The 16,848-nt window shown below is 42.9% G+C and overlaps 1 protein-coding gene across 2 annotated transcripts in view; it reads right to left on the bottom strand.

Annotated features, from left to right (window-relative positions):
- Positions 1-16,848, bottom strand: part of Slc25a13 (solute carrier family 25 member 13) — a 189,850-nt gene that overhangs the window by 135,685 nt on the left and 37,317 nt on the right. For both annotated transcript variants that reach the window (XM_027389891.2, XM_027389892.2), the window contains exon 3: positions 15,160-15,302. In XM_027389891.2, coding sequence (XP_027245692.1) covers positions 15,160-15,302 — 143 coding nt within the window. The remainder of the gene's footprint in view (positions 1-15,159; positions 15,303-16,848) is intronic.

Below are 16,848 nucleotides of genomic sequence, written 5' to 3'. Positions count from 1 at the left end.
CTGAATCCACAGTAGCAGCCAGCCTGTAAAATAGGTCAGACCTTTTCCCCTATGCCACCACAAACGAGCATCTATGTACAAAGAACCAGTGAATTTCTTTCTGTAAACTGTCTCAAATTACAAATACACCTCTTCCAACTGGCCTTCCCCTCCCGAATCGCAGGCGATGTTGCTTTTGAGACATACCACGGTTGCACACAAACTCAAGCTCTCGGCCCACTCACAACCACTACCTTTTCTCTGCCATTGCACTGTAAAGAGCCTCCAAATTCTCACTTTAGTGTTAAAGGAAGAACACATAGAAGAATCCCCAACTGGAACCACTACTCCTTCCTATTTTCCTACCTCTCTCCAATACAGAAGAAAGAAAGCAAGCCTCCCATCTCCTAAAAAAAGGGAAGGCAGAGGCTGTGTGAGGCAGCACCGGTACTTTGAGGTCAACTTGAAAATAACTGAACAGAAAGAGCTACCAAAATAAAGGAGCTCCTGCTGGTAGGGACAGATGCTGCACCTGTTACCTGGCCAAGAGAAGGAAGAAATGCCATATAGAGAGGGGTGACTTTGCTTCGGGTTCCTTGCTGCCACCATGACTGCTCCAATAACATTCTTCTAACCACAAGGTGAATAAGATACAGCCACAGGTTTGATTCAGGGGCAAAAGGAAAAAATAAACAGAAACTTGACATTTTGCTTTCAATAAGCTACTCTGAATGGATGTAGCAATTACTGACAGACACGTTCAGGGAGTCTGGATCAGTCCCATGCTGGCCTCTCAGCCATCAGTCTGGGGTCCATGAATTCACCCTTGTTCATGTCAGCTGTTTCTATGGGTTTCACCAGCCTGGTCTTGACCCCTTTGCTCATCACTCCAGTGAGGAGTCCTCGGCAATCTATGGGGCCCCGGGCAGTAGATCAGTATTTATCCCTGACGTACGAATGGACTCTGGAAGCCCATTCCACATGGAGGATGCTCTCTCAGCCTGGACACATGGGGAAGAGTCTAGATCTAGTCCCGGATATGATAGACTTTGGAGATCCCCCATGGAGGGCCTCACCCTCCCTGGGGAGCAGAGAGGGAATGGAATGGGGGGTTGGAGGGTTGGTGGGAGAGGAGGGGAGGGAGAGGGATCTGGGATTGACATGTGAAGCAAGTTTGTCTCTAAATTAAAAAATAAATATTAAAAAAGAGAGGAAGGAAGGAAGGAAGGAAGGAAGGAAGGAAAAAGAAAATGATGATGAAGGCAAATATATCTTTGAGCAAAACACAGACAAGGAGCACAGAGCCCAGCTGGATGGAGCTGTGGCCATTTCCCCTTAAAGCTATAGTTTTTAATCAAATATTAAAATATTAATATCAAATATTAAAGCTGAACTGCATCGGCTATAATGACTGGGAAGGGTAATTGACAACCTATAAAACATCAAGAATGAAAAGTGAAGTTAAAAAGTCATTTCTGTTTACAAAATTCTGACTAAGTAGCTATGTTTTGTTGTACAAAGAATCTCAACAAAATGTTAAGAGGATCACTCTGTTACAACAGGGGCCACTCTAGACATGTAGATTTTCATTAAAATCTTCACAAGAGTCCATTATGACTGTCTCACCCTGGGTCTGTTCAAGTCAGGAACTATCTCTGTCCATCTGAGGCTGTTTGCTCCACCCTACCCTGCACTACCAATCTGCATTGGTTAGCAAGTCCTCTTTCTAAAGACCTCACAACACCACCACACTTTCCTGAGGCTGCCACTACAGTGCCGAGCAGCGGGAATTACAAGCTGTTGAGAGCACTTCCAATCTTCATAAAGACTGAACACCTTCCACACGCTTCTAAGTCCAGTCAGTGCCCTGCAGGGATGCAGGGAGCAGGACAGGAGTCTCAAAAAGAGAACTGTACTTCAGCGGGGCTAAGTGAACTGAAGCCATGAAAGTACAAAAGTACTGAGTATGTAAGATGTAACACAGGAAATGGAAATCTAGACAGATTAGTGAAAACTGGAGAGATGCAGAAGATGCAGAAAGGAGCCATAGATGTTGTAGATGGCGAGATTGAAGGAAAGCAGGCAAATGCAGTGTGCCGGGAGGACACACAGAAAGTACTGCAAGAAGTGTGAAGGAGCAACTGTGCCGACCTGAGGACTAATATTATCATTGGAGACTGTTGTGCTGACTTAACAGGGGCAAATTCAGTCCAGCAGCAAGAGAAACCTGAGGAGAGCAGCTGAAGAATGAACGAGCAGAGAAATTAATTGCAAGGGCCAGAACAGACACCTCTTTAGATGAGGGTTACGGAAGGAGAGGCAAGGTGGCGGGCAGTGGGGAGAATCAGCAAAGGCTGCTCTTAACATGGAAGAAAGACTATGAGGATGGTGGAGAAGGATCACAAACGTAAGATGTGGAAGGTGACGGACACAGCAGGAACTGAGGATTGGTACCCGGGTGTCAACTGAGACAGAAGCTAACTGAACACTTTCACAGTCATCATGCCCTTGGGCAGGAACATCAAAATACCCCCAGAGCAAGATGGAAGCACCATTTCCTTAGTGACAAAACAGGCTCAGGAGTGTAGGCGATTTGCCTAAGTCTCGAAGGTTTTAAGAAACTCAGTAAGACACAAATGCTGTGGCAGCCAGTGTTCCTTCCATTATACAATGCTTTTCCCATGAGAAATATCCATTGTGCCTGATGGCAGGAGTTATCAGAAGGTGTGTGTGTGTGTGTGTGTGTGTGTGTGTGTGTGTGTGTGTGTGTAGGTTATAATAACAGTAAGAAACATGACACCAAAAGGAGTCTAGGAAGTGTTTGCTGAACAAACAGGCACATAGGCACATAGGAGCCATTCAGAAGAGCAATTAGTACAAGTCATGTTGTGTCCAGTTCTCTCTAACAACTGTTTATTTTATATGTCAACTTGATTAGGATACAGACAGCCAAGATGAAACACTGCTTTGTTATATATCCATGAGGAGATTTTTATAAGATTAGCATTTTCCTAGGTGGACTTGCTCCCCAATATGGTGGGCATTATCCAATCACCAAGGGTTTTATGGAACAAACACTTGGATAGCAAAACAGAAGATCATGGTCTCTTAGCTGAGCACTTGAGCTGGAACACAGACTCACCAAGATTGAGAGAGAGAGAGAGAGAGAGAGAGAGAGAGAGAGAGAGAGAGTACAAACTCATGCATCTACATTCATACATTTGTGTGCAAATGTTCATAAATGGACAAAAGTCAGATGCTATTTGTTGCAGTCTTCAGTGAACTTGCAATGGTGGCCACACCCCCTTGGGTGTGTGGCCCAAGATAGATAGACAGATAGACAGAAGTGGAAAGAGGGAAACTTGAGGAGTGGCTTTCTTTGGTCCAGTCTTTCTGGTAGGTCAGGCGATTCAGTAGAAAGGGCAGAGACGCGCTCCCATAGTTCTTTGTATTTTTCTGTATAACTGTTCAATAAATACCCATTTATCGTTTATCTTGGGTCTAGTAAATAATTACATCCTCACCTTCAATTGGTGCCCAATGTGTGTCCTCCTCAATCCTTCTCTAAAAACAAAACAAAACAAACCCTTTTAAAGACTGGGTCTCTCACTAACCTGGAGCTTACTGATTCGGATAGATGGGTGGCCAGCAAGCCACAGAACCCTTGTCTCTCTTTCCAGTGTTGGGATTATAAGCATACAGCATCACATCCATTTTTTATGTGGGCACTGGGATTTCATACTCACTCAGGACCTCAGGCTTGTATGGCAAGTACTTTGCTGACTATACCATTTCCCCAGTCCCAGTGCTGAGAGCTATTCTAACTGCTCACAGGTTCTCTCAGGACTCTGGCCTCAGAAGGTAAACTACACAACACCTCCACTTTCCTCAGTCTCCACCATGCACACAGGAGAGACAGTGGGGCAGCTCAGCTGCCATAACTAGGGAGCTGATTCCTTATAGGAAATCTGTAACTACTGACTCTTTCCTTGGAGAACCTAACATATATGCACACATGTATGTAAGTACTGTCTTTGGTGTGTGCAGTGTATGTGTATGTGGGGGGGGGGGTTGCTTGTGGTATGGAAGGGTGGAGTGTGTGTGGTGTTTGTGTGTGGTATGGCAGGGTATAGTATGTATGTGCATGTGTGGTGTTTGTATCTGTGTGAGGGGGGTTGTGTGTGGTGTGTGTGTAAGGGAGGGGAGAGGGACAGAGAACACTAATTAGCTGTCTGTTCCATATGAATAAGAAGTCACCATGAACAGGAATATTAGTATCAATTCACTTATTGAGAGGAAGAAAACTATTTTGTGGATGGAGAAAGCAAAGACTGAACGAAGAGAAGGAACGCCTCCAGAGATGAAGGTACACAGGCTTCTCACAGACCTCCCTCCTATGTTACAGTCTGGACTTTGGAAATACATGATTTACATATGCAAAATGCAAGTAAGTCCAAAGGCAAAAAATAAATAAATAAAAGAAAGAAAGAAAGAAAAAAAGGAAAAGCAATGCCTAAAACTTGAAAACCAAACTGAAATGAATGGACCTATGCATCTATCAAATCAGTGGCAAACCCACACAGAGCCATGGATTACCTCAAATACTCTAGAACGCAGTATTTCAACCGTATATATTTTGTGGAATATAGTCTAAGCATACACAGCTGAAAAGAAATCTTAATCGTCATTCAATATACAATTGTTAGAAACAATACAGGTGTTGTTATTCTGAACATCTACATAATACAAAGATGCAATTATGTGAATGCTGCAGGCAACTAGGATTTTCAGTGAGAAAGACAGAAAACCTAAGAAATAAAAAATACTAAGAATTTAATTTCATCAGTTTAATTTACTGTGAATTAGAAATACTAGTATGAACTGGAAAGTCACTCCCACCCACTCACTGAAAAGGTCATAAGTCATTCAAAGTTAATGGCAACCCATGTCCCAGATAAGTTTCCATACAACTGCTTGTGAAAAAGATTAAGAAGCTAGGCAAAGGGATATACTCCTGAAACCCCAACCCTTGGGAGGCCAAGACAGGAAGATCTTTGAACTCTTGCCTTTTTTCACCTAAAACTGATGACCCTAAAACTTTAATATCAGATTGCAATTCAAGTCTTACTCTCAACAGCGATACTAAAACCTAATGTGCACAGTGCATTCTGGGAAATGACTGAGAGAATTACCACAGGGAAAGTTAATAAGCACTAAATCCCCTAATGGCTTTTCTCTTTCATGATGCTCTAGTACTGGGCCATCTATAAACAGCAGATGTACACTTCCTCACGATACTGGGGGCGGGAGCGCTCCAGACCGAGGCACTGTCATTTGGCTTCTTGCTGCATCTGAATATACCAGAAGGCATTACACCAACGAGGAGGCCAGTCATACCATTTTATAAAGAGTGCCTTCCCATGCTAGCATCACCTCCAGAGAGCTCCCTGCTTCAAGAGCCCACTCCTCAATGCTGTTGCCTTGGGAATGCATTTCCAACAGGAGCCTTGGGGGACCCATGCAGAACAGAGTGGTTTCGCTTGAGGAGTTCCTCACAGCTTCCGTGAAGATTGTTTTAACTGAAGCAACCAGCACATTCCGTTTCTACTAACACCAGCAGAGAAACAGATTTGTGATTAGCTTTGTATAACAGTGGTCACATTCGATTTCCTTCCTTTTAAAACTTCGTATTGAGTTTTAAATACGGATGGTCCGGAGGAATATTCCCATCATACCATGCTACTTGGCACCCTTCCTGGCTTCTAGGGTCTCATCTCATTGCACTCAGTTCCCTTCCCAGCCATCGTTGTAGGTGCCAGGCTGGCATCGTCTCCAACCCTCTCCTACCTTAATCCTCAAAATGTTTACTATATTCATCCTTCAAATCAAAATAGCTGCAATATGTTATTGAGTCTAAATCTCAGGTGCTTCACACACCAAGGCCTCCCAGTCACATTAACTTCCCTTTTGCTAGGGTTCTCTCCCCGCTTCTAGCCCTTCACTCCATGGTCAGAAATAAGGCTTTTGCATTACCAGTAACTCCTTATTCTCAATTTCAGCTTCTTGCTTTGGGACCATCGTCTCTTAGTTTTCCCACTCTCTCCCTGGGTGCCCCAACTTCCATCCACACTGAACAATGCAGTTCATTAAGCTTACACAGCTTTCCCATCGCCTCTGATTGCTCTGACTTCACCATCTTCTTTTACCCTTATAGAAAAAAAAATCTAACTGGGAATGTCGCTCAGTGATAGTCTACAAGACCCAGCACTAGCCCTCCTCGCCAAACAAACAGAAAAGAACTATGCACTATACTGTAATTGTTCTCTGTGTGTCCCATACCTGTATGGACTGCCCCCGACTCTAGATTCTTTTGTGGGTGGCGTTTGGACAGGTTTCTCTCTACCTTTGGAACCTGTCCAGGAACTCACTCTGTAGACTCGGCAGGCCTTGAACTCAGAGATCTGCCTGTCTCTGCTTCCTGAGTGCTGGAATTAAAGGCATGTACCATCACTGTCCAACTACTCTAGATTCTTAATGACTGGGACCTCGAGCCCTGCTACACCTAACCTTTCTTATTCCACGCTGGGGCTGGAGCAGATGAAATTTAAGGAAAACACATAGCTCTCCTGTGGTTTTTGAAGATAGAATATTTCCCATAGGTTTGTGTATTTGAACATTTGGTCACCAGCCAGTGGTGCTACTCTGGAAGGTGCTACTCATGGAACCTTTGGGATTGTGGGCAGACTGCCAAGCTTAAGTGATTCACTTGCCAGGTATCGAAGGTGGCATCCACTTATGATCTTGTCCCAGCTTTCTGTGTGCTTATCCATCGCCTTCTGAACAAGCTGTGCCTTGAGCTCCTGCCATCGAAGATGGTACCACCACAGAGATGCCCTGCTACCACACCCTCCCTGACAAATAGACATTGTCTCCTGAAGCATAAACCAAAATAAACCCTTCTGCTTTAAGCTGATTCTGTCACAGTGGTGAAAGGGCAGCTAACAAACACATACACTAACTGGTCCTAGGTTCAGTTGTACGATAATGCCCAGGTGTGCCCTCAGATGGGTTCTGCTCAGCCTTGCTGTTATTCCCTCATCCATTCATTCTAGTCAAGATGACTCTAGTGTAGCATTCTCTCTGTAAACAGACAATACCTCAATTTATACTTCCTGCTCATCTATTTCCAGGAGAGGAAAAAAAAATGTTTGAAATCCCAAGTAACCTTCTTTCTAAATCTTACCACCATGTCTACAGTCCCGCACTCTACTCTCTACCTTCCTTTCCATTGCTTTTCCTAGCTCAGCAATCATCAAATCCCTGAGTCCTAGCCTAGGACCCCTTAGTAGTTTATAAATTGCTTGGACCCCAGAGGACTTTTATTTATATGGCTTATATCTACCATACTATTAGAAATCAAAACTGTGTGTGTATTAAAGAAGTAATCTATTTCTGGTGGTGGTGGCGCACACCTTTAATCCCAGCACTTGGGAAACAGAGGCAGGTGGATCTCTGTGAGTTCAAGGCCAGCCTGGTCTACAGAGCAAGTTCCAGGATAGCCAGAGAAACCTTATACAGAAAATTTAAAAAAAAAAAAGGGGGAGGGGAGAAATCTATTACATCAGTGGTTCTCAAGCTTTCTAATGCTGTGACCCTTTAATACAGTCCTCATGTTGTGATGACCCCAATCATAAAATTATTTTCCTCACTGCTTCGTAACTGTGATTTTGCTACAGTTATGAACTAATGTGTATCTGTGCTTTCCAATGGTGACCCCTGTGAAAGGGTCATTCGAACCCAAAGGAATTGTGGCCCACGGGTTGATAATCACTGCATTACATGATAATATAAATATTTGTTTGAAAAATATCTATGTTTTTAAACAAAGGAATTAGTGAAATAAAGCACATTTAATTCTGAAATTTCTTTTAATATCTCAGCAGAAAACCACTGCCTTCAGTCTGTGGGGATATGGTCTTCTAGCTGAAGAACATATAAAGGACTATAGGCTCATACAGCCTAGCAATGGAAAAGAAAGTAGGGCTTTAATAGCCCTTTCAGAAAACTGGGGAATTATCAACGCCTACAAGCAGAGGTTTCTTAGGGATTAGAGGCAGCATGGAAGTTGGAGCTGTGTGGGCCTTTCCCACTGTTACCCTGAAACCCAGTGCTGTGCCACGTGAGTAGATGAGTTTTCCATCTGGGATTCTCTCACAGCAGGTCTTGGTCAACTGAAAATACTGTCCCCCTAAGATATACAGATCTTCCAAACATTGGGGACATTTCGTTACCACATCTAAAAGGCTACTTTCATTAATGTTGTTACCACTAACATTAGGAAAGTCTTTAATATCCGGGAGTTGTCTCATGGAAAAATTTTTATCCTAAAAAAAATTCATTCTTGGGGGGAAAAATATTAATTCAGCTATTAACTCAAAACTGATTGCTTTCCTCTACATCAAACTACAGTAAGAATAAGTGTATTAAGTTCTTATGTGTACTTCCCCACTTAATCACTCAGTGTCTGTTCAAGAAAAAGTCAGAAACTTCTGTACTTCATGAGCATTCTGAAGCGAAAATATTGTCGTTGCTGTTGTCACAGTGCGGTGAAAAAGAGAAGGACAGCTCGCTGGCTTGGCATCTGCCTTACTCTATCCAGACCACTACATCAAAACTATGAACAACAGAAATGTCTGGCTCACAATTCCAAGAGATCAAGGGACGCCAGTACATTTAGTGTCTGGTGGAGACTTGTTCCACACAGACAGTACCTTCTAAGTTTTCCCTAGATGGTGGAAGGCGTGAACAGCTTCCTTCAAATCTCCTTTATAAGACTGCTAACCAGGTCCAGGAGGCATAGCCCACATAACCACTTCCCCAAAGCCCCACCTCTTGGATCAGAGTAAGGTTTCAGCAGGAATCTGGGGACACCAACATTGGGTGGCAAAAGTAGCAACTTCACCGTCCTTGGTCTTAAAAGACACCTGTCCAGCGACGTAAGAAGCATGTGTGGCACCTCCACGTCTGTACAGAAACAGCTCTCACCTCCTGGACTCCTGCAAATATCATTGGGCTTCCAGAGGTCCACTAGCTACACTGTTGTTTTAGAATTCTCCAGGTTCTTACAAGAAGCTAATCTCCTAGTCAAGACCAAAGTGTCTTGGCTTTCCTACCTACATGAAAGATTTGTTCCAGTTTCCAGAGTTCTGCCCACCAGAATGCCTTCTGCTAGCCGTCCGTGTGCGAAAGAGCCTCCTGTGACCTCCCTTTCCCCTCGAGCTATGGCCATTTCTTACCTTGCCCTTTCAGCAAAACTCTCCCAAGGAGGGCGTGGGTGAGCGGGAGGAGAAGAGGAAAGTGGAGAGGGGGAGTTTGCTGTAGGTACATATGAAATGAGATGTGAAATCAGTACCTAGTCATTAATCAACTCTTTCTGGAATTAAAAAGAAAAATAAGACCCTGACATTCCTAAAGATCTTCAAATGCATCGGCAACATAATACCAACCTTTTTAAAAATCCTTCTTAATTTACTCCTTGTAGACAGCGTCTAGCCACCACATTGCATGCGCCCCCCATGATTTCAGACATCAAATATTAAACATGGAGTGAGTAATGCAGAAAGAAAGGGGGTTAATCAGACATCCACAGAAAAGGGAAAGAAAATAACACTGATTCAATGAGAGCTGTTAATGAGGCCTTTTGTTTTGGTAGATTAATTTGGGAGTCTGATGACTATGAAGAACATTTAAGCTCCACGGTTTGACTGGTGATTATTATCAAGCCTTTTTTTTTTTTTAATTAAAGAGATGCCTTTGCTTAATTCTCTAGATTACGAATTTCAGGTGTTTATCTGAAATGCATGTCCACTGTCAGTACGGAGAACTTTCCTCATTAGCTGACAGAAAGGCCTCCTCTACCCTACCGGATGGGGACTGTACTCCACAGATGATGAGCAGCTCAGCCCGTGAACAGCTGATGTTTAAATACATTACCCTAATACTCTTTAAGCGCTCCCAATTGTAAACCTCATTAACTCCCAGCATGTGGCCAAGGCCTGGATTTCTTCACCACAGCCTCACAAAGTGAAAACAGGTATATAACAATGATTTTATCATTAACACTATTACATCCTCCTTCACCCTGGGAAGAATTTAAAAGGCTGTATTTCCTTCACTAAGAAAGAAGTAGTCAACATGGAAAAGGCAGAACATACTTTACACAAGCCACATATCTAAAACCCCATTTCCTACCTTTTTCTGGCACCCCTACATTTATTCCTCAGGCAGCAGTCCTGACCCAGGACTGAGTCTTTGTTGTCTGAACAGAAAGGATTTGTTCCTGTGTGTTGATTATTCCCCTCTGTTCAATAAAATGGGGTAGGGGCTGACAAGGAGATAGCCTGTGCCTTTCAGCCCATCACTGACAACAGGGTATCTGACATTCCCCAAGTCTGTTCTCACAGAAGACATCTACTCAGGGGGCAAAGGGTTCTATGCCCAAAGTATGTACAGTTGGCCTTCTGTGTCCATGGGCCCTAAATCTAAACATTTAACCAACTAGAAAACTCTCAGAAAAAGCAATGCATCTGTACTGAACTGGCACTTTCTTGTCATTAAACAGTATGAGACACTGTCCCTAAACAATATGAGAAAAATTATTCACATAGCATTATTGTGTTAGCTCTTGTCATAATGATGACAATTTAAAGCACAGTGGAAACATGATGATAGGTCAGATGTAAGAACCGCAGTACTTTATAGAAGGCACCTGAGAATGGGCAGACCTTGGCAGGATCCTGTGAGGGTCCTGAAACCAATCTGCCATGACCATCAAGGGGCAACTGTCTATGGAAAAGATGTCTGCGATCCTAGCAAGCCAATGAGATATTCCAGCCACCTGAGCCCACAGACAGGCAGGGCTCAATGTCTGGTGCAGGCAGCCAGCTAAACACTCAACAACCACAGCTCATCCCAGCCCCACTTAGCCACAAAGTTTCTTAGTCTTAGCTTGCTCTCATGTGATAATCATTAAAAACAAACAGAAACATGTTTGTTAAGCTCATGTGGACAAACTGAGATGTTCACCTGGTTCTTAGTTGATAAGTGGTATGAGCTATATATGAAGAATATTCTTAGATGATACACACAGCATAATTTCCATCCTAATTGAAAGCTACAGCCACTACCAAATCTAAAAGACACATCAGAAGTCATACATATTCAATAGCTGGTAGAACATTCACACTGCTTAGTTACATGGCTTTGTAAGGGGGTCTGGGCCCTGAGAAATCCTGAAACCCATCTCTTCTTCTTCCTCAGATGTGAGGCAAGCCCCCCTAACTCAGAAAGCCCCCCAACCAGAGGATTCCAGCCCCAGGCATTCAAAATCTCTTTTCATCTCCCTCAAGGACTCTCAGAAATTGATTAAATCCATCCTTAAATCGATTAAGACAGTAGAACAAAGGAAAATCCAAACACAACAAAGAATAATCAATAAGGATTATGCTACCCCACTGGAAACCATGCCAACTTCCTGATTCAAACCAGCCTTGGGTGGCTCTCCACAGCTTGAGATAAACTTTCTCACCCTCACCCTTCGGTATGAGTCCTGACACGGTCTAAACATGGCCTATCTCTCCCACCACGTCCTGTATTACTGCACCCCAGATATGTTAGACTCGCATCTCCAAATGCAGGGCCCCTTTGGGGGCCTGTTCCTGACCACAACTCCTTCAGCCCACACCTTACCAGTGGGATGTCCTCCCTGACCTCCCATTGGAAAGGAAGCTTCTATTTACTGTCTCTCACAGCATGTCTCTCAACCAAGGCTCTTCCTTGTACTAAAACAAATAGTCCCTGGATCTATCTTAGAAAGACACTGATGGGACTGGAGAGTTGTTGAGTGGTTGAGAGCACTGGTTGCTCTTGCAGAGCAACCTGGTTCAGTTCCTAGCACTTTTGGAAGATCTGTTGCCCTCTTCTGACTTCTTGGCACCATGACCAAGCATGAATGTGGTGCACATCCATAAATGCAGGTAGAATACTCGTACACATAAAATTATATCTAAAACCAGTCTTTAAAATGCTCCGAGGATGGAACTATGGCCCACAGGGATAGTGCAGGGAAATCTCTTCATGTCAATCCACATGTATTTGCTTAGATTTCTCAGACTAACTTCACACATTGATTAAGCCCATCATGGCAAGCTGAACTACAAAAAAAGAGTATCAGCCAAACTGGGCCATCAAGACTCTGACTCAAAAGCCAAAGCCAACCAAACCAACCTGAGACAGGCAAGCATAGGGAGTAGTTTGGTTTGGTGACCCAGGGCCTCTACCTAATTTGAATTATTAACAACCACCTACCTCTTCCAACAGTGCACATGGCAGATAGCTCCTTTCCATTCATTTACTGTGTGCACACACACCCTTCACTGAACAATGGTGCACTTAGCAACCTCCGAGCCCCACCTGCATCAGGGTAGCCACACACCTCTCAGGATAAGGCAGTAAGTTTCTCCTCCCCTAGAAACAATCAAACTTATTCAGTTTCTATTCAAATAGATTCCCAATGTATCCGCATAAAAGAATGAGAGTTTGCTCCACCCTAGACAGGGCTTTGGGGAGAATAAGCGGTGAGGCGATACTCTGTCCTCAGGCGAACCTTTAGAATCCCCTATTTACCATCTTATGCCTATGCATGATTGGACATGCATATGATCAAAATCAGATGCATTATGGGGAGAGGCCATGTGCAGTAGAAAAATATGATGTAATCCATCAATTTGAGAGCCATGTTCACTACACCCCTTAATAACCCAACTCCTTCTCCTACTGAACCCCATAAAAGGAAATCTCAAGCAATAATCAGGGCCCTTGCACATCTTCATTCTTGAGGACTGCTGCTCTCTTGAAGTATATTCTGATCCTTTTCACTGCTTTGCTTTGAATAAAGTTTATTCACTACTTTGCAATCTCTGTGAGCTTTTATTTAAATTCCTTGAATAAGAAACCAAAGACTTGAAAACACTTGGCCCGGCCCCGGGACCACTAGCACCAAGCCAAGCAAACAGTCATACTTAAAGAAGGAAAGAAGGCAAACACAGTTCAGCAGGGCCCGATGATACACACTCCTATAATTCTAACATGTGGGAGGCTGAGGCAGGACGATTGCTGTGAGTTTAAGGACAGCCTCAACTATAAAACACAACCATGTCAAAGGAAGAACAGAGGATCTCTGAGATGGCAAACACATGCTCTTCGAACACACCATGAGTGCCAAACAGAGTCACTGTGCGGATCCTGGACAGAGCCGCAAGGACATACTCCCAGTACCCAGACTGATGAATCTAGCTAAGAAACAAGTGAGCTCCAGCAAGCTAGAGATGTTGTAATAAGTAGACTATGCTGACCAGAGGCATTTTACTCTGCTGCCGAGTCCAACCCCAAGTTAGACAGAGGCAGTTGCTACCAGGAACCACTGCTTAGCCCACCACTAGATCAGACAAAAGGTATGATTGGGCAAAGACAGGGATGTTTTTCATAGATAAAATTGGTCATGGACCAACAAAAATTCTTTAGAACTAAAGGCTCTCTAATTCTCCAGTTAAAAGAACTGCCATAGTCAATTACAACACAGAAAATGGTCAATGATTAAAGAAATGTCTGCCCTCCCATGCTCACTACAACATTATTCAAAACAGTCAAGATGATTATGTCAACTCAAGCATCCATCAACAGATGAGCGTATTAAGAATACGCTATAAACACCTGATGGAACAGTACTCAGCCTTAAAAAAGAAACCCTATCACATGTGACAATGTGGATGAACCTGAAAGACATAATATTAAGTGAAAGACATCATATTAAGCTATATTAAGTGCAATAAGCCAGGCATAGCAAAACAAAGGACACATGTTTTCACCTATAAGCAGACTCTAAAAAAAACATCAGAATCCATGAAAGTAGCGAGTAGAATGCTGATTACAAGGGGCTGGCATCAGAGGAGGAGGTATTAAGGTGACATGTTTAAAGAACAAAATATTGTCAAAGACAATCTTGGACACTACGGGGCTATGATTAATAAAAAGACAGGTATACTTGAAAATTGCTAAGGGAGATTTAAATGTTCTGAATGAAAAAAACAAAAAACAAAACAAGCACTTCGTGAAATAGATATGTTAACTAGGAAGATTAGTCTATTCCATAATGAGTGTGTATTTCAAAACATGTTGTATATGATAAATATTTTTTGTCAATTAAAGATAAATAAAACAAACTTTACAACAAATTGGAAGCCTGCAGGAATATATTCTATTACGATTCGGACACTCAGAAGTCCTAAATGAAGGTGGCAGCAAGGCCAGACAGAGATTCTAGGGAACTCCATCTTAGGTTCCTGCAGGCTTAGGTGGCTGCAGGCACTCCTGGTTATAGATCCCCCACTCAGACTTCAGCCTCTGCAGTCATATGACACCAGGTCCTCGGGTCAAATCTTCCTCTCCCTCATCTTCAAAGACACTTGTGATAGAATTTAGGTCCACCAAGATAACACAAAGTAACTTTCTCATCTCAACATGTTTCATCACACCAGTCCCCAAGATTCCTCCATCAAATAAGGCAACATTTACCAATTCCAGAGAAGACAGGGAGGAAACATAAGGTAGTGGGGACAAGGCAAAAGGGTGTCCTGCAAAGTGCCTGTTCAGGTCTATGCAAGGGAGTCTCTACTCCAGCCAGGCAGAGGCTTACTCCCTTGGTGACTTGGAATCATCAGATTTTTCTGTCTCCCATTTCTACAACATTTAACCACATGTGAAATTTTACAGACTACTTGGACAAAGGGAGAGGTAGAAGATATGTCTATAGAGTCATGTTGAAGTTCATAATTTCACAGCTATACAACATACATATAAATATACTCATACATGTTCACACCACCTCGACAGTTACAACGGAATCATGAAGCTATAAACACGTCTTCCAAACATGGAATCACTAACTCTGAAAGATTCTCGAAGGACTATTAAGGATATCATTTCTAAAATGATGGACAAGTAGGCAGAAAACTATTTCTGGATCTACATAGGTTGCATACATTTACTGAGTTCTTTATTATTAAGCAAAAGAAAACTGGCTTGAACAGAAGACTTGAGGAAGATAATTAGAAGTACACATACCCATCTTTGGTCTGATCTACCACACCACTTAAAAGTTCCACCGTCTTCGGGTTGGGTTGGCTTTCTCCAAAAATGTTCAAATACCGAGTGACAAAGTCATTGGGAGACATAAAAAATTCACCATTTTTTTCAATGCTTGCATACTGTTAAAAAAAAGAGAAAGGAAGAGGTAAGAAACATTATTTAATATATCTGATTCTTAAAAGTATATAATCATGTGTTCAATACTAAAAAGGCCACAAACACATAGGTTAATACCATCTTCAAAAGGCAGTTATTACCCATTACTTCAGAGAAAGATTTAAATAGTCAAATTTTATGCTCATCACTAGCTCTCCCAGTGGCTTTTCCCCACTGGCAATGTCGGATAATAATTTCGATTGTCATGACTTGGAGAAAGGGAAAGCTACCAGCAAACATAAAATAATGCCCTACAGGGTGTCACTATGAAGCCCAGGCAGCCTCAAACTCAAGACCTCCCTACCTTAATCTTCCAAGTGCTCGGGTTGTAGACATGTAAAGCTAATGACATGTCCTTTCTAAAGTGACACCAACCATGAAATAGTCAGTACTCTTTTAGGGAGGCTGTAGTGAAACGCAGCTCCTATATCTTGCATTCATTCCTATGTAAGGAAACCAGAGCCCAACTCAGTGCAAACACTTAAACAAAACTGAAGCTTAGCCAACCTGGAGCCATCAAACGGACCTCTAACTCAGGCTTTCTCTTTTAGCCAGTCATATCTATTTTCTTTATTTTGCTCCACTAGCTACTTGATAGAAGTTTTCAGTCCCTACACTCTTGATGGAGTTCCAGTTGGCTTGTAGTCTGCCCAGTTCCTGAGTCGTGGACTGCTCAAATGACTCACTCAAATTCTAACAGACCTGAGTTCATCTTTCAAAAGAAATCATGGAGGCTTATAGACTCTGAAAATAGATGATAGGCTGAGCTGAAGTGCTGTGTGGAGCCTCGTAGCATCATCCATGATACTGGAAACATTTAAACTGCTGCCCCCATTAATGTCTATTACCCAGCCTTACACAGGAACTCACTAACACTGGATTTTCCTCTGTGATGTTCTTTTAGGACTCGTCCAGCTTAGACAAGAGGGCCTGGCTGTGTCTTGTTCCTGGGGACACCCAGGTTTGGGGAAATGCTGGGTAGAAACATGTGGTTATGACATCTTGGGGGGTGGCGCAGAAGCAGATGCCCAGATTCCCAAGATAAAAGTGAAGAGAAAGAAGGACAAGATATCTGCGAACAGGGGCTTACTAGGTGATTAGACCACACTGGCAGCCAGGGTAATGGGGGAAACAAAGTAATGAGGTGTAATAGCGGACTCTGTAGTCTTGCAGTCTTTGGCTGTGCCTGCTACCCCCTAAAGGTCTTAACAATTAATAAAGCTTTCTGGGCTCTGATGCTTCATCTGCAAAATGGGTATAATAATCTTACCAGCTCCATTTGGCTGATCCATGAAACAAATGAGATAATAATGAAATACACTATGAACAATGCCCAGAACATAATAAGCACATGTATGTATGTATGTATGTATGTATGTATGTATGTATGTATGTATGTATATGCACATGCCACAGCACCCCTGCAGAGACTAGAGGGCAACTTGTGGAAGTCAGAAGTCTTCCCACCATGTGGGTCCTGGGGATAGAACCCAGGTTATCAGGTTTAGT

This window comes from Cricetulus griseus, assembly GCF_003668045.3.
Source record: "Cricetulus griseus strain 17A/GY chromosome 1 unlocalized genomic scaffold, alternate assembly CriGri-PICRH-1.0 chr1_0, whole genome shotgun sequence".
In the NCBI taxonomy this organism is placed as follows: domain Eukaryota; kingdom Metazoa; phylum Chordata; class Mammalia; order Rodentia; family Cricetidae; genus Cricetulus; species Cricetulus griseus.
The sequence above is the reverse complement of the archived record's forward strand: the minus strand, read 5'-3'. Positions and strand labels throughout refer to the sequence as shown.